General features: G+C 44.9%; 1 protein-coding gene and 1 long non-coding RNA gene across 5 annotated transcripts; one reads left to right on the forward strand and one right to left on the reverse strand.

Annotated features, from left to right (window-relative positions):
* The first annotated feature begins 28 nt into the window (after window positions 1-28).
* Window positions 29-27,978, forward strand: SINHCAF (SIN3-HDAC complex associated factor). 4 transcript variants are annotated; one of them, XR_014502551.1, is made up of 7 exons: window positions 118-294; window positions 12,435-12,582; window positions 13,012-13,111; window positions 13,938-14,064; window positions 16,137-16,287; window positions 17,427-19,616; window positions 27,172-27,978. XR_014502551.1 is itself a non-coding variant. In XM_083401571.1 (6 exons), exons 2-6 carry the CDS (start codon window positions 12,455-12,457, stop codon window positions 17,587-17,589), a joined length of 669 nt encoding a protein of 222 aa, XP_083257697.1. In that variant the 5' UTR covers window positions 29-294; window positions 12,435-12,454; the 3' UTR covers window positions 17,590-20,305. The 4 variants fall into 4 exon arrangements, 3 of the variants coding, with proteins under 3 accessions (XP_083257697.1, XP_083257695.1, XP_083257696.1); XM_083401571.1 differs by lacking the exon at window positions 27,172-27,978 and having other exon boundaries at window positions 29-294; window positions 17,427-20,305; XM_083401569.1 differs by lacking the exons at window positions 118-294; window positions 27,172-27,978 and adding an exon at window positions 1,148-1,260 and having other exon boundaries at window positions 17,427-20,305.
* On the reverse strand, window positions 7,049-12,427 carry LOC310658995. The gene is made up of 2 exons (XR_014502579.1): window positions 9,799-12,427; window positions 7,049-9,470 (listed from the first exon to the last, which is right to left on the reverse strand). It is a non-coding gene; the product is annotated as an uncharacterized lncRNA (long non-coding RNA).
* Window positions 27,979-27,989: the final 11 nt, after the last annotated feature.

Below are 27,989 nucleotides of genomic sequence, written 5' to 3' on the forward strand. Positions count from 1 at the left end.
CAACGTCACTTCTGGCGTCACAATGACCGGGACCTCCCCCGTGCTTTTCCTTCCCATGCTTTTCGCTCGGCCCTTTTCTCCCTTAAAAGGACAATAGTACGCGCATGCAAAAGAGCTCGATTGAGGAGTACGGAGTCGTGGGAACCGCGCATGCGCACACCGCCTGGAAGTTAAGCCAATGACTCCAGAGCTTGCATCTCTCCAGACGCAGGAGCGAGACAACGAGACCGTGCAGAGGAGGAGGGGGGAGGAAGATCGCTCCGCACAACCCAGCACGCTATTGATTCGTTGGAGGTAAATCCTTTTAAATGTTCGTCGCTTCCAGTTGGGAAAATATAGATTTAAAATAGTCTGAAAGACGGGGAGCGGGGTCGGACAAGTTTTGTGCTCTTTATTTGTGCGTTTTAAATTTTTTAATTAACCTGCCTTTCTGCAAGCAAACTAGTTATCAAGAGGATGTCGTATATACATGCAAGGGGGTTGCTTGTAGGTGAGACGGTGTGTAGCTGGCGTTATTCTCTGGAATGCTTTGCATTTTGGAGGGGTATCCTGTGGCGGAAGAAACGGGGGCAGCGGAACGCTGCTTGTATTGTTGTAGGTCGAGCATGTGGCGGAGTGAGGACTCCAGCCCCCCATGATGGAAAACAGTTGTAGGATGAGTTTCTCTATCTGTTTCACTATCCCTCTCAATTGATTCCGGTTTGTTCGACCCCATCGTCAAGAGAACTTGGAAATCGCTGGGTGTTTTTAATGCCGTTAGTGCTTTGGACCGCGGTCGGGCCCCGGAGCGGGGAGTTCCCAGTTTAAAAAAGTTGTTTGTTCGCTCCTCTCTCGTAACAGAAAGGAAGCGAGGTGATTGCTGCAATCCCGGCTACCCTTCACAGTGGAATGAAAGTTAATGGGTTTCTACTTCCGAGTAATAAAATGTTGGATTTGGGGCAGCAATTTGCTGTGCACGGCGTGTTGGCGGCGGTCAGATTTGTGTTGTCCGTTACAGCTATGGACGCGGGACCGGCGACAATGGGAAGCAAAAGGGAGGGGGAGGGGGAATAAGGTTTGCAACAAATCCCTCGAGGTCGGCTAAACCGGCTTAGGATTCGAGGCGAGGTTTGGAATGTTGGCGACGCGGGCGTTCCATTTCCGAACGTTCCCCGGGGTCCGCGTTCCTTTCTGCGAGTGATACACCTGTAGATCGATTCCGCGAGGGGAAAGTTGCACCGCGTTGCATGGCAAGCGGGTAACAGCCATGGCGGTGTCGGGGTATGTTTCCTCGGAGGAATGGGAAAGACGACAGGACAGAAGCGGGGCGGGTTACCCTTGGGGTGGTTTGCCCATGCCTTTTAGAGGTGACTACAGTTTCAGCCGCAACTGAGTTGCTTGAAACGAAGGGATCTTTTGTTTTTGTGCAATCTGTCATGACACGTGCTCTAAGCTACGCAAGTCCTTTAAAATTGCAATCCTAAAGCTACTTACCAGTGGGTAATCCTTATTGAACAAAACTGGACTTCCTTCTGAGTTGACATGGTTAGGATTGTGGTGTTAATCTCGGGTTTTTTTAATATAAAGAAATTAAAAAGCTGTTTATCAGACTACCATGTCATTAACCATCTGAGTTGGGTGGGTGGTAATGCGGCCTGGAAAGCGGGGTGGTATCTTGCCACTTTCAAAGCAAACACTCTTAAAAGTACTGTATTCAACTTTGATCGGAACTTTTATTTTTTTAACAGTCGCCTCGCTGCCCCTCCGCGCCCGCGCCGCCGTGCAATACGAGTTTTGTTTTCCTTTAAAGTCGACCTGGAACCTTTCCTCCCTTTCCCGCGCGTCTCATAAGTGTAATCTTTTGTTTTCGAATTCCACTCCGCGGAAGCAAACAGCCCCGGCTACTATCTTGTTTGCCGCATGTAGGCAAAACAAAGGGCTTATATAGAGCATGTGGCTGCTGGGCTTTGCAAACGGCGCGGCGCGCGAGAGGCGGGGCGGGGGGGGGAGGCGGCGCGGCGGCAGCAGCGCTGCTTTCTATCCCTTCGACACAGAAACACGCACAAACCGTGTTGCATCCGAAATCGGAGCAGAGAAATACGCACGAGGTCGCAGCCGCTTCTTGAGGACTTTTAAAAATTTTATTTTGATGTTAAACTTCAGATACTGCGCGCGCCCCCAGTGCAAGGTACCAAGCCGCGTGCAGGGAGGAGGCGGCGGAGGAGGCGTGTTTAGGTGGCTCAGAGGCAGGAAGCGCCTTCGAGGGAGCCAGCGGAGTGTTGGAGCAAACACACGCTCTGTTGCTGCTGCCTGTCCCGGGCTGTAATGTCGCTCGGTCATTAATTAACTGGGAAAGTGAGAGAGCTGGAAGGAATAAATGTCACGTTTGCCTTATCGGCACACGCTTTTGTGCATCTGTGCGGGGTTCAAGCGCGTTTCGCTCTCCCCTCGTGGCGCGTGTTTATGGGAGGTCTCGCCGATCCCGCTTTGAAGTCGGAACTGTTGCCATGTTTGAATTACGTCAGGGCAAAGCCATGAGGAGGAACCAGTTCCTACCATCGCGGGCAGATCGCGCGCTCACACCCACCCGATGTGCGCGCAGGAGCTTAGCGGGGCGCCGGTGGGGGGCGGGCGGCATTAGTGAGCAGGAAGTGCTGCTGGTCGCGGCGGCGATGGGATGGAGGGGGCGGGTGGGAACCTTTATCGTCTCTTTTGTTCTGAGAGAATGCGGAGGAGTAAAACTTTCCCTGGTTACTTAATGAGGGTCCATTCCTTTGCTTTCCATCTCCCACCGTGTGTGTGTGTGTGCAGACACACACACACACACACATATTTAGTGAGAGCCCCAGCGCAACCTGCTGTTTCTCATTATACTTTTAATAAAAAAGCGTTCGAAACTCAAGTCACTTCGCCTGGGATGCCACTTTCCCTCTTTCTGCGTGGGAGGCGTGATCGTGGGAGGGGGGAAAGGTGGGCAGGCTGTGCTCTCGCGATTTTTAATTTATATATATTTGTGTGTGTGTGTGTGTGTGTGTGTGTGTGTGTGGAAAATCCGTGCCAGTAGCTATGATGACCCCGATCTCTCGCTCGCTCTCTTCCAGCCCTCCCCCCCCCCCCGGCTTGCGCAGAGACCACCACCAGTAGCACTCGGAGATTAGGCGGCCTCTGGAGGGGGGAATGTTATGACGCTTCCTTCCATGGCAGCCCCTTACCCCAAAGCTTGCCGAAAGCGGAACAGGAAACGTGAACAGCTTTTGATTGCCTTTTATTTGTTTTGTGTGTGTGTGTAATGATTTGCAATGCCTATGCATGAGTGAGTCCCTTCTCCCACCTCCCTCCATTGTTGGCTTCTTTTAACCATCAGATCCTACCAGTAAACAACAACAATATCCTCTCTCTTGTCCAGTTGCACGTTTGGGCATTACATGGAGAGACCTCATGGCAGTGGCTGAGCTTGGCAGAGGTAGATTGACACATTCTCCTCTTGCATAAGCATAGCTGTGTTGCTTCTTCTTCTTCTTTGCTGCTTCTAGGGAGTGGGTATATATATATTTTGTTCCCGGCCAAGCAGAGTTCCTTGCACCTGTGCCTAAGAGAGACCTCAGAGCTTGGTGTCTCTCTGATCATTACGGCCTGTTTTGAAAAGTAGGTCGTCCTTGGCTGAGGTGGATGTGGGTGGGTGGTCTTTCCTGGAGGCAGGCCTTGCCTCTCCGCGGTGAGTGCCGTGGCGATCTTCTTTTACACAGGGTTTCGTTTAAAAATGGGTTAAATGCTTGGAAACTCTTTCCTACTTTAATCACTTTATATATGTACGCACACAGCTTTCAGTGTATGGACGGAGACAGTTGAGGGTCTTTTAAAACATGATGTTCAAAGTCCCTTTGTATTTTCCCACCTCTTTTGGTGTTCATTTACAATACAGTATTTGAAAATGTATAAAAAGGTAAAGGTACCCCTACCTGTACGGGCCAGTCGTGACCGACTCTAGGGTTTGCGCGCTCATCTCGCTCTATAGGCCGGGAGCCGGCGCTGTCCAAAGACACTTCCGGGTCACGTGGCCAGCGTGACTAAGCTGCACTGGCGAGCCAGCACCAGCGCCGCGCACGGAAACGCCGTTTACCTTCCCGCTAATTTATCTACTTGCCGTTTACCTTCCCGCTATTTATCTACTTGCACTTAGGGGTGCTTTCGAACTGCTAGGTGGGCAGGAGCTGGGACTGAACGGCGGGAGCTCACCCTGCCGCGGGGATTCGAACCGCCGACCTTACGATCAGCAAGTCCTTAGGCACTGAGGTTTTACCCACAGCGCCACCCGCGTCCCTGAAGATGTATAGAGGGGTCCTTAAGAAGCTCTCATCTAGTTTTCTCCCTCGCACAGAGAGGAACATTCACATACAACTTTCTATACTACAACAGAAACTTAAAGGTCATTTTGCGTGTTGTGTGGAAAATGCTATTATTCTTATTCAGGTATTAGCAGCGAGGTAGGCATCATGGGAAAAAATTAAAGGACCTCTTTGGTAAAAGAAAGTACAGTCATACCTCAGGTTACAGATGCTTCAGGATGTGTGTTTTTGGGTTGCGCACCGCGCCGAACCTGGAAGTACTGGAACGGGTTACTTCTGGGTTTCGGCGTTTGCACATGTGCAGAAGCGCTAAATCGTGCTTTGCACATGCGCAGACACGGTGCTGTGGGTTGTGAACGTGCCTCTCGCACGGATCACGTTCGCAACCTGAGCATCTACTGTATTTATTCATACAGTGTGTAGTTAAAACTATGGAACTCCCGAAGGGGGTAGTGATTCTCACCAACTTGGATGGCTTTAAAGTAGGATTGGGCAAGTTCATGGGGGATAATGCTATGCTGTCAGAGGCAGTAGGCCTCTCGATACCAGTTGCTGGGATTTGCAGATGGGCAAGATGCTCTTGCACTCAGATCCTGCTTGAGGGTTTCCTACAGGCATCTTGTTGGAAACTGTGAGAACAAGATGCAGGGCTATGTGGTCCAATAGGCTCTTCTAAGTTTGGGGTTTAGGCTCTTTGAGCTCACTGGAGTTTCATCACAAGTAAACACGCTCTATGTATCTCCTCATCTCCAAGTACTTGGAACTGTGTTTGCTTAGGTTCATCCCTTTTATAATCTTTGGATTGCATCCAACAAAATTGTCCCATTAGTGCAAAGACTTCCACCAGTGCGGTGGGACTTCCTTGCCCGGCAGGCTCCCAGAATTTGCTCTGGAGGGTGTGTGGGGAGGCACCACTGAGAGGGAGAAGAAGCCCCATTATGCAGACAGAAGACCTTGCTCCAGGAGGTCATTGTCATTGGATGCAACCCTTTCCGTTCTCTAGCATCAGAAATTAAATTGTCAACATCTCAGCAGAGGGACCTGGCTTGCTTTGCATTTCTGTTACTCCATGGAGATAAAGTGTGGGTAACCTGCACCTCATTTCAACAGCCTTATGCAGGCAAGCAGTTCAGACCTCTGACAAGAGCAACCTGTCTCCTGATGGCCCACCAGGGAAGGAGGGAAGAGAAGGGGGCACTGGAATGAGGAGAGGGAGAGAAACAGGGAGTGGACCCACCCATTTTTTTCCACTTTTGTCCCTTTGAGCTCCTGCCCCACCCCTCGCAGATTACTCCCAAAGGAATGCAGGAGAAAAGTGGCCCACCCTGTGTTTTAGAGGCCACACCAATACATTGCAAGGAAGTGTTGCTCAAGCAATCACAGATAATCATTCTACACCCATTTAAACTTCGTTGAATAAGCGAGAGAGAGGCGGTTATCTTTAACAAACTGTGTGAGTCCAGAGTTTTAAGAAATTGTTCTTGCTACTAATAGCATTACCTAGCCGTGCAGTCCATGCTTAATTCCCACAGGATCAACCTTGTGAAGTAACTTGCTGTTGATTGAAAGGCTGAGAGAGAGAGGGAGAGGCTTTCCTGTGACCACCCAGGGAGTTTTCGATAATGAAGCTTGGTAATCTGGTGATCTTTCGCAACAGAGAGAGCAAACTTGGGCCAGTGAAGAACCTGGTGAGAGTTTTAGCAGCACATGGGTTTCTTGATCTGCAATGGCGCATTCTCTCCTTGGGATGCTCCTTTTAAAGCAGGGCTAGTCTGAATTGATAATTTATTTTTTCTACTAGAACCCCATTGATCCACCTTGGAGCTATCTTGAAGTTTAAACACGGCTGTGTTGCATGGTCCGGAGTGTACACTCTTGGTGAAGGATGTAAGAGTCTTGCTGGATCAGGCCATGATCCAGCTAGTGGCAGAGCATGGGCAGGGCCCCATTATTTGAGCCCTGGTATCTCCCATCTGTGATGGTCTGGGAAGGCCTCTTGTCTGAAATCCTAGAAAGCCTTTGCCGGTTGGTGTGGACTCTTAAGCAGCAAACCCACAGCATAGGATCAGAATCCTGCTGAAATAGAAGTGACTTGAAGGGAAGGCAGAGCTGGGTATGCAACCTATCTTAGTCCTAGAATAGTAAGCCTTCAATATATTACAAGATTTTACCCCACCCACTAGTATGCTGACATTGCTAAGTTGTTTGAGGAATGGGAAAAAACAATACAGTAATAGTCATTGATAAGGGGACACGGGTGGTGCTGTGGGTTAAACCACAGAGCCTAGGACTTGCCGATCAGAAGGTTGCGGTTTGAATCCCCGCAACAGGGTGAGCTCCTGTTGCTCAGTCCCTGCTCCTGCCAACCTAGCAGTTCGAAAGCACATCAAAGTGCAAGTAGATAAATAGGTACAGCTCTGGCGGGAAGGTAAATGGCGTTTCCGTGTGCTGCTTTGGTTCGCTAGAAGCGGCTTTGTCATGCTGGCCACATGACCCGGAAGCTGTACGCCGGCTCCCTTGGCCAATAAAGCAAGATGAGCGCCGCAACCCCAGAGTCGTTCGCAACTGGACCTAATGGTCAGGGGTCCCTTTACCTTTTAATAGTCATTGGTGGAATTGGGAGAATCACAATCCCATATTGAGATGGACTGTGTGTGTTTAAGAAGCATTGCTTAACATAGTTTTACAAGTATTGCATAGAGAGCATTTAGATTTGCATCAGGCATAGTAAAATGTTGTTTTATTGGACAGTCACTGAATCGGATTGCATGTATCCAACCCAGATGGTTATGGGGATGGAGCAATTCCCCTGCCGAGAAAGGTTGCAGCATCTGAGACTTTGTAGTTTAAAGGAAAGCAAAGAAAAGAAAATTATGGATAGAGAAGCCGAATGAATTATGCATTCTTGTATAATGTACATTATGTAAGAAATTGCAGGGTGCAATTTAACTAGGAATTCCTGCAAATACCTTCCTTTGTGCTATTCAGACAGAAGTAAAACAAAACAAAAAAAACCCTTGACATTCTACTATTACAAGGCTACTAATTTATGCAAGAATAGTCAGAACTGGAAAAAGCAGAAAACACCTGTAAAGAAATAGCTAAAGAAAGTATGTGACACAACTGAATTATCAAAGATGAGAAATGATTAACTTCAAAGAAGATAAGTTTACAAAAAGATGGGTCTTACACTTCTGGAGCAAACTTAATTTGTGATAATTCCCCCCCCCCCCCCCATTTACTACTTTTTAAAAACAGGTTGGAAATACTGGTTTAAAAGAATATATAAGCCTGTACAGATGCATATCTTTTGTAAACTTCCTTCTGTTGGAAGATAACGAAGTAAATAATTTCCGTGCCTGGAGCCAAGGAATTCTCTGTCAAATGGGAGGTTTGTTCTGTGGCTTGAAGATCAGTAAAAGGTTGGTGGGAGGGAAGGAAATTCCTGAGCCCAAGGCTGTCCATGATATTAGCTGCAAGCGCTCTGTTCCTTTTATCCACTTGCAGATCTTACGTCCAGCAGTTGGGGCTGTGCTTGGTGGTATCCAGTTTTGAGGGATAAATGGGAATAAAAGTGCAGGTAGATAAATGACAGGCAGCTCTATGTCCTGCCTAGTATGATTTGAAGTTTGGTGGAGTTTGGCCTTGCATAGTGTAGGCTTAAGTTAAAAATAGTCATCTGCCAAAGGAAGAAGGGCCATCACTTGCCAGTGGGAAGCAGCAGATTCTGTTTCCGTGGCCTCCAGTTGTGGCTCAGTTTGTTCATTGTTACCCATCGTTCTCAAAATAAAGGCTCCAGGTGTTTCCACACATGGGTGTTTTTCTCCCAGGCAAACTGTATCAAAGCTTATCATCTCCCAAGGTTGCATTGCAGAAGGTTTTTGGCAGATGAATTGGCCTTGTGAGAAAGCAGATTATCAGAAGGGGGTGGTATATAAGGCTTTTTCATGTAAGCGTGACTCTTGCAGACTTGAGAGCAATAGTAAGTTTTGGAATTGCCCCTAAACGGCTGGATCCGGATTCGGAAATAAGCACCAGCATTCAACCCAAATTCCTAGCTATGGTTTGTTTTTGTTGCCTGCAGATCACTTTGAAATCTAAACTTGGCATTACTCGTGTGTGCAATCATAAAAAAATAGAATGGGCCACGACTGGGCTGTTATGAATGAGAGAAGGATTATAAAGCACTTTGGGAGACATAATCATTCCACCGTAAAACCACCATAGAAACCAAATATTTCTTTTACTACCTTTTCTGTTTTGAAGTCCATTGGCTTTTAGTTGCAATGCTTAATAGCTTCCCAAGATGATCCACCCTTACTTTCCAGAGATAAATGCCCTTAATGTACATCGGCATATTTGTTTCTTGTCCTTTGTGGTACACACAGGTGTGTGGGGGAAAATAATAGAATTGTGGAGTTGGAAGGGTCCCAAGGGTCATCTAGTCCAACCCCCTGTGGTGCAGGAATCTCAGCTAAAGCATCCCTGACAGATGACCATCCAGCCTCTGCTTAAAAACCTCCAAGGAAGGAGAGTCCACAACCTCTTGTTTCAGGCTGAAAGAAGCCTGAGAATATGTTCTGACCATTTGCATGGTCACTCTGCCAAATAGCTGCGTCTCTGCAAAAGGTTGTAGGATGATTCCAGGCATTGGGGAGCTTAAGAAGCTTGCCTTGTACTGAGACAAATGCTTAGCCCATCCAGTTCAGTATTTTCTACACTGACTGGCAGCAGTACTCCGGGATTTTGGACAGTAGTCTTTCCCAGCCCTTCGTGAAGATGCTACAGCCTGATTTTGGGTCTGTCTGCAGGCAGAGCCTGTGCTTCAACTACAACCCTTCTGCATAACTGGGTGGACAAGAGAGTTTAAGGATTTTGGAAGTAATTGTTTCGTCAAGGAACCGCAGAAAAGTACTGGTGGCTGCAGAGATCCCTCCGGGACTCCCATTTGCCCTCTAGTAGTCCTGTCATTAAAACGTATGAGTTAAATTCCCTAGCAAAAGTGTGCCGGGAGCTCAGTAGAGCAACACTCAGTAGAAGTCTTAGCAACTGAGGCATGGTATCTTAAATCAATTTCAGCCTTCAGTATTAGCTATTAATTTAAAGTGCAAGGTCTTCAAGTGCTGGTACGGCTTTTTCTTTTGCCTTTTAAACTCCTGTAAAAAGCTGTGTACATTGATGCCTCTGTTTTATTAATAAGAATAGTAGGAACAGAACTGCCTGGCAGTGAGATTATTAGAAAACAAGTGATGTGGTGTGGCATTTTGCACCCCCCCCCCCAATTTCTGACACTTGCACTCTTAAGTGTGTTTGTTTTGTTCTGTGCAGCTGGATAATTGTAGCTTCCTCTTGTCTGAAGCAGCACAGGGCATCAAACGTGGTTTGAGATCCCTTTCTGAGCGAAAGGGCTGATTTCTTTTGTGAGAAGCTAATAAGGTTTTTAAAAAATGATTTTAACATTTGATACTTACACTCCTATTTCTTGCTCTGCTCCAACCTGTTCTGTCTAGTCCAGCTCCTGTGCAACAAAGCAAGCCTATGGCTGCCTACGCCCCAAAGAATCCTGGGAACTATAGTTTACCTGTCACAGGGCTGCAGTTCCCAGGCAGTCTTGCAGGTAAACTGGTTCCAAGCTGTTAAGGGCTTTATATACTTGAACTTGGCCCAGTAGCAAGTCGGCAAGCAGGGCAGACCTCTGAGTAAAGGGCTTACATGCTGACAGGGTCTCAGTCCTGGCAGCGATTGTGCCGCAGCATTCTGCTGTATCTGCAGCTTCCGGTTCCTAAATACACTTAGTTGGAAACAAGTCTTCAATGGGACTTGCTTCTTGATCAAAGCATGCTTGGAATTGCTGCCAGGGGGCAGCAGCTGTGCAGATTCACTGTGGACAGCAGCGCCTGATGCAGCTCCCAGTCTTTGCCAAACCATCCCCTCCAAAAACAAAGCGAAGAGGGTAGGTATAAAATGAAGTGGGGACTTTTTCCCCAGGCCAGGTGGCTGCTTTGCCTCCTTCACAAATTGGGAGTGGATGGGACCAGAGGTAAACATGAGCTGAGCAAGAAATGCGAGTGTTTATTTTTGCACAGAAGGCTGCTTTCTTTGCTCTCCTGTGTTCCTCTCTATCCTCCTCCTCCCAGATAAGCAAGAGGCAGTTCAGGGTCACATCGCAGCTGGGCAAAAACACTGGAAAGGGGGAGGTAAAGCAGGGCTGCCAAGGGCTGTGACTTGGGAGGGGGTGTGGGATGGGGAGAGCTACAAGGGCCAGGCAGAGACCTGGACCACATTCAGCCCCTGGCCCTGAAATTCCACATCTCTGATAGAGCTGGCCATAAATTCCAGGAGGAGTCAGCCATCACATAGGGCTTAATTGCATGCAAGGAGGGGGAGTCCGGGCTCCAGAGGGAAGGTAGGATAAGAGCCCCCTTGCAAGTGATCAGGGTGGACTTCTGTCCCTTCCTAGTAGCCTGCTGGGTGGGGAAGAAGTGAAAGAGAGAATGGGGCTCCAGGAGAGGAAAAGGGGTGGCACCACCCACCACTGGCTTTGCCCCTGCTCCAACAGTTGACACGCGGCACCCTTGGCACAAAAGGGATTCTTTGCCTGTGGAGTAGTTGCTGGTGAAAGCGAGATAGCTCCTTGGAAGAAAAGGGGGTATATAAATTAAAGAAGTAAATAAAGGCCACACCCACAGGCCGCTTTCTGGTTTAGATTCTGGTGTGAGCTGCAGGCTCATTCCTGGCCAGATGAAAACCCAGCCTCGTGAAACTGGATGGAAGCTTTTCTTACAGGTGCGCAGAAATTACACCTGTCAACAACAGAAAGCCTTGCCAACTTTGTCCTTGGCATCTGTGTCTCTTCCTCGGTGGCCCCCACCCTCTTGCCAGTCCTCTGTGTGACCAGGCCCAGTCGTTAGTATAGCTTAGTCGTGAGGCACATCTCTTGAATGTTCAAGCACAAGAGGCGATGGCTGGGCTTCCCAGTTGATGGAACTGTGAGGTCAGCATCCCTTCAGTTGAGATGGTACATGTTAAGGAATGTGCCCCTGGCAAATAACTGTGCTTCTGTATTCTTATTTAATATTGTACTTCTGTGAAATCTGCCGTGCAGTGGCAAGGAGGGTGATACTGCCCAACATGTTTGGCAGGAGATACGTAGCGGCTAAGAGGTTGGATTTACTGTTTGTGACAGAAAAGGGTTGGAGGTAGTAGAGCCTGAAAAGACTTACTGTTTTATATTTATTTTATTGAATCATTTTTATACTGCTTCCCACTTCAGTCTCGAGGCAGTGCACAAAAATTAAAATCCACTACTTTGCATTGTATTATTATGGCTATAAAACATGCACAGCTGAAATGGGCCAAGAATTAAAGACCCATGTAAGCACCAGCCAAGGCCAGGGGAGATATAAGTATGGTTTGGATACAGTCCTGATCTTCGGAGGCCCCAAAGGGTCATCAGTGATGGGCACTGGTGCAGGTCCTGAGGGAAGTATACTTATTTGGGGCCACCCTGTACTTTTATAGCACAGTAGCAATAATAGCACGGAAATGTAGTTTTTGGGGTTTTTTTCTTAAAAAACCAGGAACGCTATTGATGGGCATAGATTCCCATTTTGATTGGTTTTCTTTTGAGTGGCGTATGCCTGTTTTCTCTCTTCCACATTAAAGCCAATGAATCTACCTGAAATAACTTTTGAGACAAACTTTGTGACTTAGAATGCACCTTTTTATGGAGCAACTTCCCCCTTTTTTCCTGCATTAACTGCAGCCGCTTGGGTCACCTTGTTACATGCCCGGCTGAATTTCCTGTGGTGTCCTCTGCGTTGAACGAGGGGGCGACACAAACGCACGTGCTGCTGGCGATCGAGAGAAACGGAAATGTGTCTGAGACACCTGTCCTTATGGGAAATGGTGTGGGACAGGGATCATGAATAATGGATCATCTCCCACTGGGCATTTCTGGCTGCGATGCGGTGTCGGTTTGCAGAGTTGTACATGGCAGATGCGGGGGGTAGAGACCGCAGCTGCCTTTTAAACGTTGCCTACCCTTGTTCCTTTTTGAAGCTTGATCACCTCCTTTCTTTTCCTTCCCAACCTCCCTCATCCCAACAGGCTAAAGAAGGGAAGAGAAGATGTTTGGCTTCCACAAACCGAAGATGTACCGGAGTTTAGAAGGTTGCTGCATTTGCAGAGCGAAGTCTTCCAGTTCTCGCTTCACTGACAGCAAGCGTTATGAAAAGGACTTCCAGAACTGCTTTGGGTAAGAGTTGGTGCCGTTCCAGTACTGGGTTGGGTTTTCTGAGCCAAAGGCTGTTACAAAATTCAGTGAAGCCTGAAAACCAAAGGTGTACCATCTTGTGTGCCTTGCTCTTTGTTGATCTCCTTCTAGTATAGGGGTAAGCAAACTTTTTCAGCAGGGGGCCGGTCCACTGTCCCTCAAACCTTGTGGGGGGCCAGACTATATTTATTTTGGGGGGGGGGGAATGAATTACTATGCCCCACAAATAACCCTGAGATGCATTTTAAATAAAAGGACACATTCTACTCGTGTAAAAACATGCTGATTCCCTGACCATCTGCAAGCTGGATTTAGAAGGCAATTGGGCCGGATCTGGCCCCTGGGCCTTAGTTTGCTTCCCCAAGTTCCAGTTTAACCAAGCAATTGAACTGTATTGTGTTCTTCTCACAGTCTGCACGAGGCCCGCTCGGGAGATATTTGCAACGCCTGTGTGCTTCTGGTGAAAAGATGGAAAAAACTGCCAGCAGGATCAAAAAAGAACTGGAATCATGTGAGTTTGCCATCTCTCATCCTGCATCGTGGTAGGAATAGACAGCCTGGTGCCCTCAAAATCTTGCTGGACTTCACCTTCCATGATCACTGATCACAATGGCTTGGGTTGATGGAAGTTGTTGTCCGGAGCATTTCCTTCTTAATAGCCATTGTGTGTACAATGTGTGTATAACAGCTGGTATTATGGTTCTGCCGTTACCTGCCTTAATGTATGTTATGACTCACAAGGCATTAATATTCTCAATAAATTAGACTGGAAGGGAGAGTTGCATAAGCCACAACAGGCCCAGATACTGTTGGACTACAACTTCTCTGATCCCCAGTGAGCTTAGCCGCTGATCAGGAATTGATGGGAGTTGTAGTCCAGCAACATCTGGAGGGCAGCAGGTTGAAGGACACTGGTTAGCTATTCCTTCTTACTAGAGGTATGCTGCACATTAGGTGTAGGAGCGGGTAGATAAGAAGCAAGGGGCAGAAGCATCATCTCCCAGTGCACTGGAACAATTCAAAGGGCGGGTGCAGATTTCTGGGTTGCAATTTAGTCAAATTTTGCTCCATTTGTGTAATATATACAGTTCAGAACATCCAGCTTTACTTGGCACTGAACCTGAAAGGTCTTGGGTGCTGAGCTTCAATTATTATTCTTTTATTATTTATTTTAAAGCACAGTAGAGCCTGAGCAATGTAAAGCAAACTCTTGCGTGCAAATCAGCACATAGCTGCTTTCCCCATTAAAAAAGGTTTTGCAGTTTTTGCACCATTGCTTATTGCTACATCAGGTGAGAGTCGATGAAACAAACTTTTTCCTTGCTGTCCTTTTCCAGGTGGTGGATGCAAGAGCTGGACCGAGTCTTAAGACGACATTGAAGCCAAAGAAGATGAAAACCCTTTCTGGCAGCAGGATGAAGAGCAATCAGATAAGCAAGCTGCAGAAAGAGTTGAAGAGACACAGTATGTTAATCCTATCCGCTTTTTCCATTAATGGGCTTGATTTGGTGCAGCGGGCCTTGACTCTGAATGGCTGTACTGTATATCACAGGAGAGGGCCTTTGGTGTATAGAGGCAGTATGAAATTCAAAAAATCCACCATGTTGGCTACCCTGGAATACTCCCTCCTAAATCTCTCTAAGTGGCTGGCTTTAAATCTTGCTAGTTTCACAGCCTTACTGTATTTTTTTACAGTATGTGTCTTGCTTATTCTTGGACCTTACTGGAGGACTTCGAAAGTATCGTTTCTGCAGTTCCAGTGGCTTAGTTGCAGCGTAAAATTGGAAATTCAGTCAAGCTGAAAATCCCTCCCAAACCTGGCTGAATTTGAGACTTCAGGGATAGACATATATCTATTTCAAACCATTTTTATCATAAATGGGTCAAAACATGTGACTCCCATTTGGCTGGTCACTATCTCCCACCCTTTGTGTATGTACACAGTCTTATCCCAAAGGAATAATTCATATTGCAGTTGTTTTGGGGATGGAAATGGGATGACACCACCCTTAGCAATCCAGAGAAGAGCAATACATTATTTTAAAAAATAGCAGCAACATCCTTACTTATTTAAGTTATTTATATATCACTTAATTACCAAAGTTTCTAAGCCAGCCTGGTGCACTCAAGGTGTTTTGGACACCAGCTTAGCAAAGGCTTTTCTAGGTGGTGTACATACAAACTAAAAGCATACAATGCATAAGTTTAAATTAATAATCAGACACATTTTAAAATCCCTGCTGAACTGGGAAAGTCTTTGTCAAGCATCTGACATTCAACAGGAAGTGGGCAGGAGCCGTTTAATCTCAGCCAGGAGGGAGTTCCACCAAATTGCCCGCAAAGCACTGAATTGCAGGGCTTGTGGTGGATCTGAGCCATGCATCTTCAGTCAATGGGGACCACTGGCAGGGATTCCCCCTAAGATCTCAGTGATCCAGACAGGTCTATAAGAGGTCCTGAACCCAAGTTAAGGGCATTATAAATAAATAAAAAACCCTGAATTTGAACAGCCAACCTTTTGTGGGCAGGTGTTAAGTGCTGGCAGTAGTCTGTCTAGCAGCAGCATTTTGCACCAGCCAGAGCTTTGAGGCCAGGCCCAAGGGTAGCCCTACATAGAACTCGTTGCTGCAATCAAGTCCCGAGTTACCTTTGGCCAGCTGTCCTTGTCTGAGAGTGCTGGTAGTTAGTGCACTAGTTGTAGCTGGTAAAAAGCACTCTTAGCCACCGAAGTGACGAGGGTGGATCCGGGACCTTCCTCACCCACAATAGGTAAATGGCACGTTCCAAACTTCTAAAAGTATTATCAAATGGTTCTCTGCAAGATTTGGGGTAATAAGTACATGGGGGATTAAATACTAACAACCCTGAAGAGAACCTAGGAGAAGTGTAAGCACGACTCAGGGGTGGAAAACCTTTTCTGGCTGCCGGGCCAGATCTTTCTCACTCTGAACCCTAATGGGGTACATTTTCAGAGATACAAAGAGCACCACAGGGCTGTTTACGGGGGGGGGGGGCATTCAAACAGCTCTATGCAGCTCTTTGAACCTTGCTGCAGGAGGGGGAAGTGGTTTCCATTGAAACGGCTGTTAAAATGGAGGGGAAGATGTCAATGGAAACCACTCCCCCCTCCGAAAACAAGATGTGCCCTCTCTGTCTTGTTTAAACAAAGGGAGAATCGGGAGCTCAACTTTAAGCTCCCAAATGTTTCTTTGGAGCCATGTCAGTGCCTGCTGCACATCTGAGGTCACATATCGTGTCATGGGCCGGGTGGATGGGGGTGGTTTGGGGGAAACAGCCTTGGGAGCCAAATTGGGACACCTGGTGTGCCACATGTGGCCTGTAAGCAAAAGTTTCCCCACTCCGGACACTGAGAATAGGTGGACACTTGGGTAGTCTCAGTAGTCCGTGGAAATGTTCTGTACGTTTTCTTCATCATATGGACCAGAAACTTTGAGATTTTGAAAGCTGAGATTCTAAAGAAATAAAAGACGTATGCAAAACTAGTTTAAGTACACTGTTTTCCCTCTTCCTTACAGACTCTGATGCCCACAGCACTACTTCAAGTGCCTCTCCAGCCCAGTCTCCCTGCTATAGCAATCAGTCTGATGATGGCTCAGACACTGAGATGACTGCTGGCTCCAGCCGCCCTCATGTCTTCTCCTTCTTAGATCCCATTTACTGGAAAAGGTAAAAACATAAGGAAGCATGAAACAGAATCAGCACACTCCTTTAATTGATGGTAGAAATCTGCACTATTTCCGAAGCACAACTAGCTACACAAACATGACTCTTTATAAAAACTTTTTAAAACAATGATAACAGCAAGACCCTGCTTGAAGGCGGCTCACAGTCTTAGTTTTAGACAAAGGGGAAAGTAGACAGCGGGAGGAAAACACAGGAAGAGGCAGAGGTTAAAAATGCACATAATTGCAATAAATGTAATCTTAATTACAAGGCTCTTTTGCTTCCGTTCGGTTTAGCAATTAGGGAGCACTTGCAGACAGCTGATGACTCAACATGGTGTTTAGGGATGTAAATAAAGTAACTGGATAGCATGCAGAGCATGAAGTGGGTCACAAGGCATCTTGTTGTTCTCTTGAAAGCAAAGCCAGAGTCCTGGGGCTGTCCCCCCCCCCACTCCCCCCCCCATTAATCCTCTCTTAGAGGGAAATGATGGATCCTGTGACAGTAGCCAGCAGTTGTATTGATCTCCAAGTATCCCTCTTGCTTTAGGATTAGCTATTTGCTGCATATATGGTGTAGGCTTGTATTGCCTAGCAAAGATATGTATAACAATCTGTGATCGAGAAGTCTGGGAGTGCACCATTGATTTATGGCTTTTGCTGCTGCAGGGTGTGGTGATAGCCATTAACTTGGATGGCTTTGAAGGGGGATTAGACAGATTCACAGAGGGCAAGGCTATTCGTGGCTATCAGGCATGCTTGCTAGCTTGTGTAACACAAAAACTTGTTGACATCCATTGAATCTGAATTGGAAGAATGTACTTCTTCATGCAGTGCATATGGAACTCACTTCCACTGGAGGCAGTGATGGTCAGCTGTGAAACCTTTCATTGTTCAGACAAGAATTTTAGGAGTAACTTTTTTTTCTGGTTTTCTGGTTAAACTGCTTTGAGCCTTTGTAATCTCATTCAACACCACTTAGATTTAATGCTGCTTTACCTTGCTGTGATGGTTTCATTCTAATCTGTTAGCTGATTTTGATTATTATTACTTATATTTTTGTATGCCACATCAAGTCCATCTTTTGTCAAAATTGAGACATGTATGAAATGAAATCCAAATTTATCTTCTTTTCTCTTGAAGGCAAAAAATTTGCTGTGGAATTATTTACACAGGCCGCTTTGGAGAAGTTGTTATAGATGCTCACCTCTTCAAACCTTGCTGTAGCAATAAGAAGTCCACAACTGAGAAGCCAGAGCCACAAGGTCCCCAGTCTCCAACCATCTCCAACCAGGAAGAGTGGTGACTTCCACAGCAGTTGGTGTAAAAAAGAACCTCTTTTTCTCTCTGGAAAGGCTTGAAAGTGACTTTCTCTTCACTTTAGAAGCCTGCTATGCTGCCAAAAGACTCCCCCCCCCCCCGCGACCTTGAACGGTTTGAGGATTCCATTTTTTTACTGCCTCAGTTCCACTAATTCAGAAACCTGTTCATATCTCTCCCCCCCCCCCACCCCCAAATGACTGTAAATAATATTTAAAAGGCTCTAAAATCCATAATTGAGCTGAATGCTGCTGCAAGTCATCTTGGTTCAGCCTCTTTCCCCACACAACTCTTCTTCAGATGAAAGGCCATAAAAGAGAATTAAAATATGTAGTGTGTTTTTCTGAAAGAGAAGTAGTGCTTACATTTTGGCATGCTAAAACTTTTAGCCAGTAACCTTTTCTCCCTGTGAGGAAAATTACTTATTTTTCTTAGGCATGGACCTGGGTTTGCTGAAGTTTGTACAAGACTTCCCTGCTCTGTATATGTTGTAAAGGTGGGGAGCTCTTAATTTTTACTACTGATGCTTTAACAGGGATAAAAAGTTTTGCCTGTCCTGAACCCCGAGGCCAAGGGCTCATCTTTCTGGCCTAGTAAAAGTCTGTATGTGAAGGGACTGAGCATGCAATCAGTCTTTGGCAAACAATAAAGTTTTGAGACTGGCCCATTCATTACCTTGGTACTGGAACAAGTTAACTTTTTTCTCTCCCCTGCCTGTTCCAGTGTGCAGTCCATGTATGATTTATGCATTAATATTACAGACAACGTTCAGGGAGATGAGGGGCTCCTTCATGGTATTGAAGGGACACCCTTTACAAATGTTGGCCAGTTGTGTAGGGCTGTGATGATAACACAGTATATATACTAAGTCCTTCTTTTCAGTACCTTGGTATGGGACCAATTAAGTGTATATTATAATTTGTGATTGCTATCTTTACCTGTCTAGTTCCACACCTTGATAAGGACTGAGTAAAAATCTGTCAAAAACTAGTAAATTGCAACTGGGAACAGCAGTCAGTTTGTGCCTGGCAAGGTAAGAGGAGGTTTTATAATCCCAATCCAACAGCAGAATGCAAACAACGCGGTAATCACTCTTCATTTTATACAAATTTTATTATTATTAATAATAATAATTTTGAAGGCCAGTCACAAAAGCAAGCCCATTCTAGCACAAGCTCAGGTTTAAGATTCCTCTTCTGTGTTTCTGCACTGTTTGATTAGCTTGGTTACGCACCCAAGGAAGGAAAATTGCAATAATAACAAACCCACCCACATCCTTATTGTAAAGTATTATCTAAAGAGAGAGAGTTCTAGGTATGCCCGGCATTTGTTGGCAAATAAGAGAAAGCGTTTTTATTTCAGATATATACTCTGTAAATGTGTGCGTAAATTACTGTGACTTCTCTTTTTTAAAACAACAACCACCACCTAGTATTGTCTAGTTAGAGCTATTTCCCAAGTTCACGACACTAAATGCGTATAATAGCCTTCATGTATGAAGAGCCGTCACAAGCTGTAGTCAGTGTCAGTCCTTGTCTATGATCTTCTGGTCCCGGCTGCAAGTCTCCTTCCTGTTAACCCTCCTTCCCTCCTAATCTCCCAGAAGTGCCTTCGGTCCTTGTTCCTACTCCTCTTGTCCCCAGCCTTCAACACAGAACTGCACAGTTAATTCCCCCCACTGCCTGCTTGTCCCCTATTTTGGATTTGCTTCTTCCTAAATTCTGCCCTAGCACCTATGGGCAAGCGGGCGTCTCCTAGGACTCCCATGTTTCCCCCCATCTCAGTCTGTACTGTGAGAGGGGAAAAGGGAGTTTCTTAAGCATTGTCACTGTAGTATATTAGCCGTAGGACAAGGCACTTGGCTGAATTCAGTTTTCCCCTGAGATCTCAGCCAGCATAAGAATTAGAATATTGTTTGCTTTGTTTTAAGATGAGATTCCCAAGATTCTGATAAAATACGCCAGTTGACCAAGGAAAGAGTTCTATCAGCTTTGGCAAATAATGGCTTCCGCAGTAAGTATGCTGCTGTATTTAGCTCATACGGATTTCTCCATTTATTTGAATAGCATGAGAATTTTGACTTGTTTTGTGCAGTGCACTACTACAAACATAACTTTGTCCTTTTATACTTTTTATTAAACAAAAAAATCCTAAGCTGATGCATTTATAGGGTTCCCTTAATTGTGTCCCCCCCCCCCCATTTGTAAATAGGAGAAATATTCTAAAGGGAGGATAAGATAGGTCTTTATTTGTAACTGACTAGCTACTTGGCAGTTTTGCTGGGTTGGTAATCTCTGAAGGATTCATGTAGGAGTCCCAGATATTTTTTCCCTCATCAATTTACACGTTTAAGGTTTTATTTTTTTGTTCTTTTCTGGGTTGTTGTTTTTAGTAAGTGTCAATGGTTCTGTGCATTTACAGCTACAGTATGAAACAATGTACTATGATATGGATCATCTCGTCTCCTTCTGTATTTATTTATTTATTACTACAACAGCGGACTGCTTTTCCCTCAGCCTCCTTACTCCTCCTTCCTATGTAGTAATGCAATATGAATTGTATGTAGTTATGCACTTTGTATTAATGTAGTAGAAATCTATGGAACCTGTTTTTATACTTTTTATATTGTTCATACACTTGTAATCCAAACTTTTTTTTTACACTAGGGTAATTAATAAAAAAATAGACTTTATTTAGAAAAATAAGCATTTTTCTTCCTGACTTAAAAAACACACACTTTGATTTATTGATTTCACCATTAAAGTGGGTAGGAATTGCAGGAGAATAGGGGCTGTATAGATTCAGGGGCAGATCAAATACTAATGCTGCTTTAAGAAGTTGTTCATTTTCAAGGATGGATGGAATAAGGAAGAACATCCCAATTCTTCATTGGTAGCCATGGGAAGTTAAGAGAGAACTTACTATGTAACATCATAAACCTTTATGGGTGAATATTCCTGGTATGAAAAAGATTTATAAATCTCAGAATGTTTTTTTGTTTTTTTTTAAATGCAGTGTCCCTCCTGTTCACTGTCACACTTGACAGCTACTTTTACATTTTTAAAGAGTTTGTTTTGTGATTCAGCTAATCAAATCAAGTAGCTAGTTTGATGGCTGCATGACACCATGATGTCAATCAGATTTGGATGTGTGATGATGTCATGGGCTGAATAAGGAGAATCCCCCCCCCTTTTTTTTTTTTGCAGGGATCTTTCTCTCATATTTCTGCAGAAATGAGGATGAGGTATTTCACAGAGAAACACTTCCTTGAATTTTTATCTCCGCAGTAAAATAGCCCAATACAGTCATACCTTGGAAGTTGAACGGAATCCGTTCCGGAAGTCTGTTCAACTTCCAAAACATTTAGAAACCAAAGCATGGCTTCTGATTGGCTGCAGGAAGCTCTTGCAGCCAATCGGAAGCCCTGTCAGACGTTCGGCTTCCAAAAATAGTTCGCAAAACATTCAAGAACTAAGCTGTTCAAAAACCAAGATATGACTGTATTCATTCTGCACCCTAACCACGGCTTTACCAGAATAGTGTAAGACAGAGTTACTCTGGCATTAATTGGTTGCTAGAAGTTGCACTGAGAATTCTCTGTGCCACAGCTTGAGTTATTGTGGAATTAATTTCACATGTATGAATATATTTGCTGCCAGCCAATTAGCATCTTTGATGTGTTTTCTTTGTGACCATAGTGAGCAAGTAACTCCCTAAGCAGAATAATAATGATTTCTATAATTTCCAATTACGATTTGTGTGAGAATTAAACAAGTTCAAAGTGTCACAGGAAAAAATTGTTGATCCCAATACTTAGCTGCTGGCAAGAATTTCTGCAAAGCCTATGAGACTTGAAATCCCCTCATGTCTCAGTATTGTTGCTGCTTCTTAGAAGTGCTTTCAATAGTATTTTGTACTTCATGTACATCTAAAACAGTTCAGAGCAGATCTTGTCATTGGTCTGTGTGGGGTGTTGTTTAATGTACCCAGAAGTGTTTCTTGAGTCTAAATAGAGGTGAAATTTTTATGTGATATAAATCAAGTTCTGCATCCAAAAACCAGATGGCTATATTGATATATTGACTTTGGCACAACAGTTGTTCTAAGCAACAACCAGTATGCCTCCCATGGGGATCTCAGTCATGACCTCTATTGGTGACCTTTAGGAAAGCTACTCTCTCTCCCCTCCATCTGGGGAAGGGATAATGCAGATCTACTTTACAAGGTTGGTGCAAAGATGAACAGGGTAATGTATGTGAAGTGTTCTTGAGTACTGTAATTGGGGAAAGCATTAAGCATTAATTATTATTACTCCCCTGACCCCACGTTATATTTTGACAATGTTACTATGCACATTTATTCACTCTTATCTAAGAGTAAGCCACATCAAACACAGTGGGCTTACATTTCTCTTTAAAATGTTTGTATTGATTTTTGCATATAAGAAAAGATCAACAATACGAACAAAAAAAGAAATGCCGCAACAAATGAAAGGTGCTGAAGTTCAAGAACAAAATGCATGTCACAGAAGTTTAACTGAGCTTTCATCACCCAAGGAAAATCATATATACGATGAAACAGTACACCATTGGTGGGTTAATAGTGGTATTTACGAATTCAATACAGATAAAGAAGCAGATTTGATATAAGAAATGAAACACTCACCAGACTGCCTGAAATTTGTCCGTCTTTACAAATCTACTGATAACTGTGATGTTCCAAGTAATGGGGCTTACTTTTGAGTAGACTTGGACTTAATAGTGCAAACTGTACAAGTATGATCTCTTAGTACAGTGGTACCTTGGTAGTCGAACGGCTTGGCTCCCGAACAAATCAGCTCCCGAACACTGTAAACCTAGAAGTGAGTGTTCTGATTTGCAAACGTTTTTTAGAAGCCAAATGTCTGATGTGGCTTCCACGGCTTCTGACTGAGTGCAGGAAGCTCCTGCAGCCAATCAGAAGCCACGCCTTGGCTTTTGACTCCCAGAATGGATTAAGTTCGAGAACTAATTTACCACTGTATCTGTACATGATTGCTGTGAGCCACAAGATGGAGTTGTTTGCTTAAGAAATCCTCAAGGTATCAAGTACCGTATTTTTCGCCCTATAGGATGCACTTTTCCCCCTCCAAAAATGAAGGGGAAATCTGTGTGCGTCCTATGGGGCGAATACAGGCTTTCACTGAAACTTGGAGAGTGAGAGGGGTCGGTGCGCACCGACCCCTCTCGCTCTCCAGGCTTCAGGAAGCTATCAGCAAGCCTGGGGAGCCTGCGGGAGTTCCCGCAGGACTCCCTAGGCTGCACATAGCAGCCTGCTGCCCGGAGCGCGGGGCGCGCTGAAGCCACGGCTGGGGGGGATAATTTTTTTTCTTTATTTCCCCCCCCCCAAAAAAAAAACTAGGTGCGTCCTATGGGCCGGTGTGTCCTATAGGGCGAAAAATACGGTATGTCTGGGGGTCAGTCACACAGCACAATGCCATCTATATCTTATTTGGTAATAACACCCACTGAACTCTGATCCAGGCAAGTTTATATAGGATTCCAGTCTCACTCTAGACCTGTGCAGGCATTTGCCTCCATGCATTCAAAGAAGCAGGCAGCTCATGCTAAACCGGCCATTAGTTCCCATGGTGGGGGGTCTTTGCATGTTCTGCTGTTCTGCTCTGCACAGCAAAGTCTGAAGTCTGTAGCCAACTGGGATGCTGTGGGGTGAGGTCGGTATGGGTGGCTTCTACACACAAAAGTGCTTTGAGTCAAATGCTTGAACAAGACTTCTACCCAAAGTTTATTCAGAGACAAAAATAATGTTCTCTTTGAAATTTTGCGAAGTGAGACATAGGTTTCAAAGTTAACTACAATAACAAAAAAGCCTTGATTCATTTACATACCATCCTTCACCCAGTTACGATCACAGAGCTAGAGCTGCTCACAATGCAATAATAAAGCAAGAAACACGCAATAAATAAAAGCTACTTGCATGCATGAAAGGGTTGACCTGAGTGCTGAAGTCAAGTTGCCAGTGGATGGGGCTTGGCAGGCTACCAGCAGTCTCTGTTTTCCCCCCTTATCTCTGCCTATCTGGAAGAAAGGATCCATGGGCTTGGCTCCCAGGTCAGCAAATGCTGCACGTGAAAGAAAAGTATCTCTAAAAGGAGATTTTTATAGCCTATACCTTTGCTAATGCAAAGACTGCATGATTCTTTTGTAAGGAAACAAAAGTTATTTTTATGTTGTGTGGAACCCTTTTCTTTGTTATTTTTACTGCCAACTTAGAATCATAGAGTTAGAAGGGACTTTGAGGGCCATCTAGTCCAAACCCCTGCAATGCAGGATTTATTTATTTTTTTTGCTCAATGTGAGGCTCAAAGCCACAGCCCTGTTTGCTGTAACTCTTGAAACTGAGTAAAAATTTCACTTGTTTGCAAAGCTAACTCTGACTAAGTCTAGCCTAGGTATTTTTGTGGAGAACATTTGTTTAAAGTGGATGAGGGCAGATTTAAGTAAATCTAACCAAGTTTTAATGTGTTTGGAGCAATTGCCATTGTGCTAACTCCTACGAGAGAAATCTCTCCTCCAAACCTTTCCAACAAAAAAATCAGTAAGTTTGATTTGCCACGTTTGGGGGAGGGGTACCCGCAAACAAGGTGTTACTATAGAGAAGATTGTCTCAAATCACCACATGATGGACTTTACTGATGAGTGAGACCTTGAGAAGGGCCTTTGCTGCCGATCTCAAGGCTTGGGCCAGCACTACGTTCTTGTGTGAGTTTGGATGTTAACAGGACTGGTCTCTGTGAGCAGATGCACCCAAATACGTATGTGTTTACTCTCAGCTAGCCAAGCTGTATTTATTTAGGCTTTAAGGGGTTCCCAAATAATAAAATCCATTTTAAGGCCCATCTTTGACCCCAACTAATTTTGGGGCCTAGGGCAGCTCACGGGCTTCCATGGACAATGACCCTAGGCCTAGATATTATTTTTAAAGACTCGTTCAGAATAAAATGCTATGGCTTCATTGAGGTTCATGGATTCTCCTTATGTAACAGTAAACAGACATCAGAAAAATTAAGGGCTGAAAATATACTCTAATAAAAAGTTGCATGCTGCTATATTTAGCGCAAATTGTTTACGGGTAGGGAATGTAATGACCTGTGAGTGCACGTTTATCCTTTCTATGATCCATTTGCTCCTAAGGTTCTAGGAAAAAAGCTCCTCCTCCCCCTGACGGTATAGTCAAGTGTCCTGGATTCTGCTTTCAGTAGATCCTTCTTCATTTGAGCCAAGAGGAAATAAAACATGCCTATGTCTCTCCATCTTTCCTTGATCCTACACAGCACACAGAAAAAGCTTGACACATTGAATAATTATTATGTGAAACCTCAGAGATCACAGGTGAATGACACACATACTGAACCAAGAAAATGCTGGGGGCTTTTTGAAATATAAAGAGTGGATTCTAGTTACCTAACAGTTATATTGAACTTGCAGAAAGGCAGTTGTATAGACGAAATAAGCTGAATTTCAGAGTCCTCAAAAAACCCTCCCAAATGCTAGCTTCAGGTAGAGGAAAGTTTATGACGCGTCCATTAGGACATGGGTGGCGCTGTGGTCTAAATTGGCGGTTCGAATCCCTGTGACGTGGTGAGCTCCTGTTGCTCGGTCCCAGCTCCTGCCAACCTAGCAGTTCGAAAGCATGTCAAAGTCCAAGTAGATAAATAGGTACCACTCCGGTGGGAAGGTAAATGGCGTTTCCGTGCCCTGCTCTGGTTTGCCAGAAGCGGCTTAGTCATGCTGGCCACATGACCCGGAAAAACTGCGGACAAACGTCGGCTCCCTCAGCCAGTAAAGCGGGATGAGCGCCACAATCCCAGAGTCATCCACGAATGGACTTAACTGTCAGGGGTCCTTTACCTTTTATTAGGGCTTGATTCTGCTCTCAGAGAACCAAGTGCAACAGCTCTTTGGTAATTTGGATCAGTTTTGAAATAGTTACAGAAATCTCATTGCGCTGTGCAGTTGCTAACTCCCTCCCTGTTCCCCAGGTAGGACTGCTTGCTTGCTTATTTATAGCAGTCATAACCTGTCTTTTGACAAATAACCTCAATAAGGGTTATAAAAGAAAATCCATTAAAAAAGTATAATAAACACATTGAACTCTACAATAGATGAAACAATAAATGAGCAATAACAGCAGCTTAACTCAGTAAAAGACCACAAGAATAGGGCAGATTTCTCTGCCACCTGAAAAGTACCAATGAAGGTACAAGGCAAACATGCCAACAGATGAAATTATAGCGCTGGAGCACCACCCACAGGAAAGGTCCTACTTTTGATAGCCCTCAAACTTTCACAATTGCAACTGGATGAGTAAGAAATCAATCCTTTAGTATAGCGGCATCTACACTTGGGAATTCCCCGTTGACATCTGGCAGGTGCCTTCACTGTACTCTTCGGCACCTGCTTAAAATATTTTTGTTCAGGCAAGCCTATCCAGATATGTAGATGCTGATAGGACCTAATCCTTTTTCTGTTCATTTTCATTATTTTAAACAGTTTTAAAGTGTTTTTATTACCATTTTGGCCTGAATATAAGCTGCACTCCTCTCCCCCCCCCCCCCCCATTCCAACCATGAAAAGTTAAAGTGCGGCTTAAATTCGCAACCTTACAAAAATTGGCTTACTCTCCCCCAGGTGGTTTGCTGGGAGGCTGTTGACCGTTGTTGGGGGGTCATGGGGTGCTAAACACCAGCAATGGTGTTCATTGCAGAAGCATTGGGGAGGCTGGCGCGTGGCACACTTGGGGGTCCAGCACCAGCGCCTGCTTGTGGAGCGGGGCACTGAACGCCAACTGCCCCCCATCCCCTGTTCAGGGTGGTAGTGCTGGGAGGTGGGCGTTCACCATGCTTGGAACCAAGTGCCAGGCTGGGGAGCAGGAGGCCAAGTGCCGGCACTGCCCCCCCCCCCAACCCATTGGCTGGTTTGAGCGTCAGGGCGATTAGGGCGCCAGAAAAGCATCAGTTCAGGCCAACCGCTGTGACTTTTCTTTTTCTCTCCAATTTTAAGGGAGCGGGTTATATTCAGGTATTGTCTTTCTTTCTTCCCTCCCTCCCCTTAAAAGTGTGGCTTATTTGTGGGTGTGGCTTATATTTGGGCCAATACAGTATTTAGGGGAGAAGGTTTGGGAACCACTAGTATACAATATTCATTAAAAACTGCAATAAAAAAAATTAAAATGATAGCCATGAAATTCTCAAAATATAGATAAGATCAAGCTTTAAAAGCAAATACTGTATACAAATGGGTATTTGGGTAGGTATTTCTTTCTAAGTAAGCACCCAAAGCTGTGCACCTGTGTAACATCAATAGGCAGTGAGTTCCACGGTACAGGTGCTACCACACTGGAAGGTCGATATCTTATAAGTGTGGAACAAACATTAGGTGTCACATCTAAATAAAAGTACGGCAATAAAACCTGCACAAAGCAAATGGTAAATCATTGTTTAGTAAGAGCAGCAGTAGTGTGAGGCAGGGGAGGGGTAATAACTCCCTTTCTCTCTGTTCTTTTATAGGAGTGTCTGAGTTGAACCAGGGCTGCTGAAGTGCTCCAACCATCTCTCAGAGAATCTATCCATTGATGGGTGGCCACCCTACTAGAGCAATATTAAGTGGAATCATTTTTGATACCACAGTACTGAGCTAATTCTCTTATTGGTGCAAACAGAAATGGCATCTAAAAGATCTTTCCACGTAATGAGATGCCAACTGAGAACCAAGGGCTTGGCCTCATGCGCCCAGTTGGAGATGCTGGCATGGACATGATTGGCAGCAGGAACTTTTGTAAGGCAAAGGCAAAGATTAGCAAGGGGACACTCATGGTTGCATTTTCTAATTCCTCTTGGAAAGCTCTGCAATGATGTAAGAGCTGTTCTTTGTGCTCCTGACAATACAGGCCTCTGTCACTTTTGTTCCAAGTAAGTGGCTGCCGGACAGTTTTGCGAACACAGCAGCGTTCCATTTTGGCAGGCCTCCATTATAGAGCAAAATAGGAAATGGTCACAAAAGCGCCTACAAACATTGTGCATGCAGGACAACTTTCTTACTATGTTGGCACATCCACGTCATACCCTCATTCCTGCTGCCAACTCTGCCCTCTGATATTTCATTCATAAAGCAACATGTAGTATTTATTTCTATTTGTATTGGGACTGTAGAACTTAAAACTGGAAATACAATTCTTTGATGAAACCAAGGAGTGTTAAACATAAGCCCAGGAAGGGCTGAACTAAATTTAATTTATGAGTTTATTCTTTGCAATGAAATGCTCAAAGGTGACATTTGACTTTGTGCTGAAATTGAAAGGAATCAAGTAAAGAGCTTTCCCAATGAT

This window comes from Podarcis tiliguerta (genome assembly GCF_965153285.1).
Source record: "Podarcis tiliguerta genome assembly, chromosome: 10".
In the NCBI taxonomy this organism is placed as follows: Eukaryota; Metazoa; Chordata; class Lepidosauria; order Squamata; family Lacertidae; genus Podarcis; species Podarcis tiliguerta.

Bases quoted from the DNA above. Each gene is read 5' to 3' on its own strand.
- SINHCAF (XM_083401571.1), top strand. From the start codon at position 12,455: ATGTTTGGCTTCCACAAACCGAAGATGTACCGGAGTTTAGAAGGTTGC. The intron at 14,065-16,136 runs GTATGTTAATCC...TCTTCCTTACAG, and splicing joins GAAAGAGTTGAAGAGACACA to ACTCTGATGCCCACAGCACT. The intron at 16,288-17,426 runs GTAAAAACATAA...TTTCTCTTGAAG, and splicing joins GATCCCATTTACTGGAAAAG to GCAAAAAATTTGCTGTGGAA.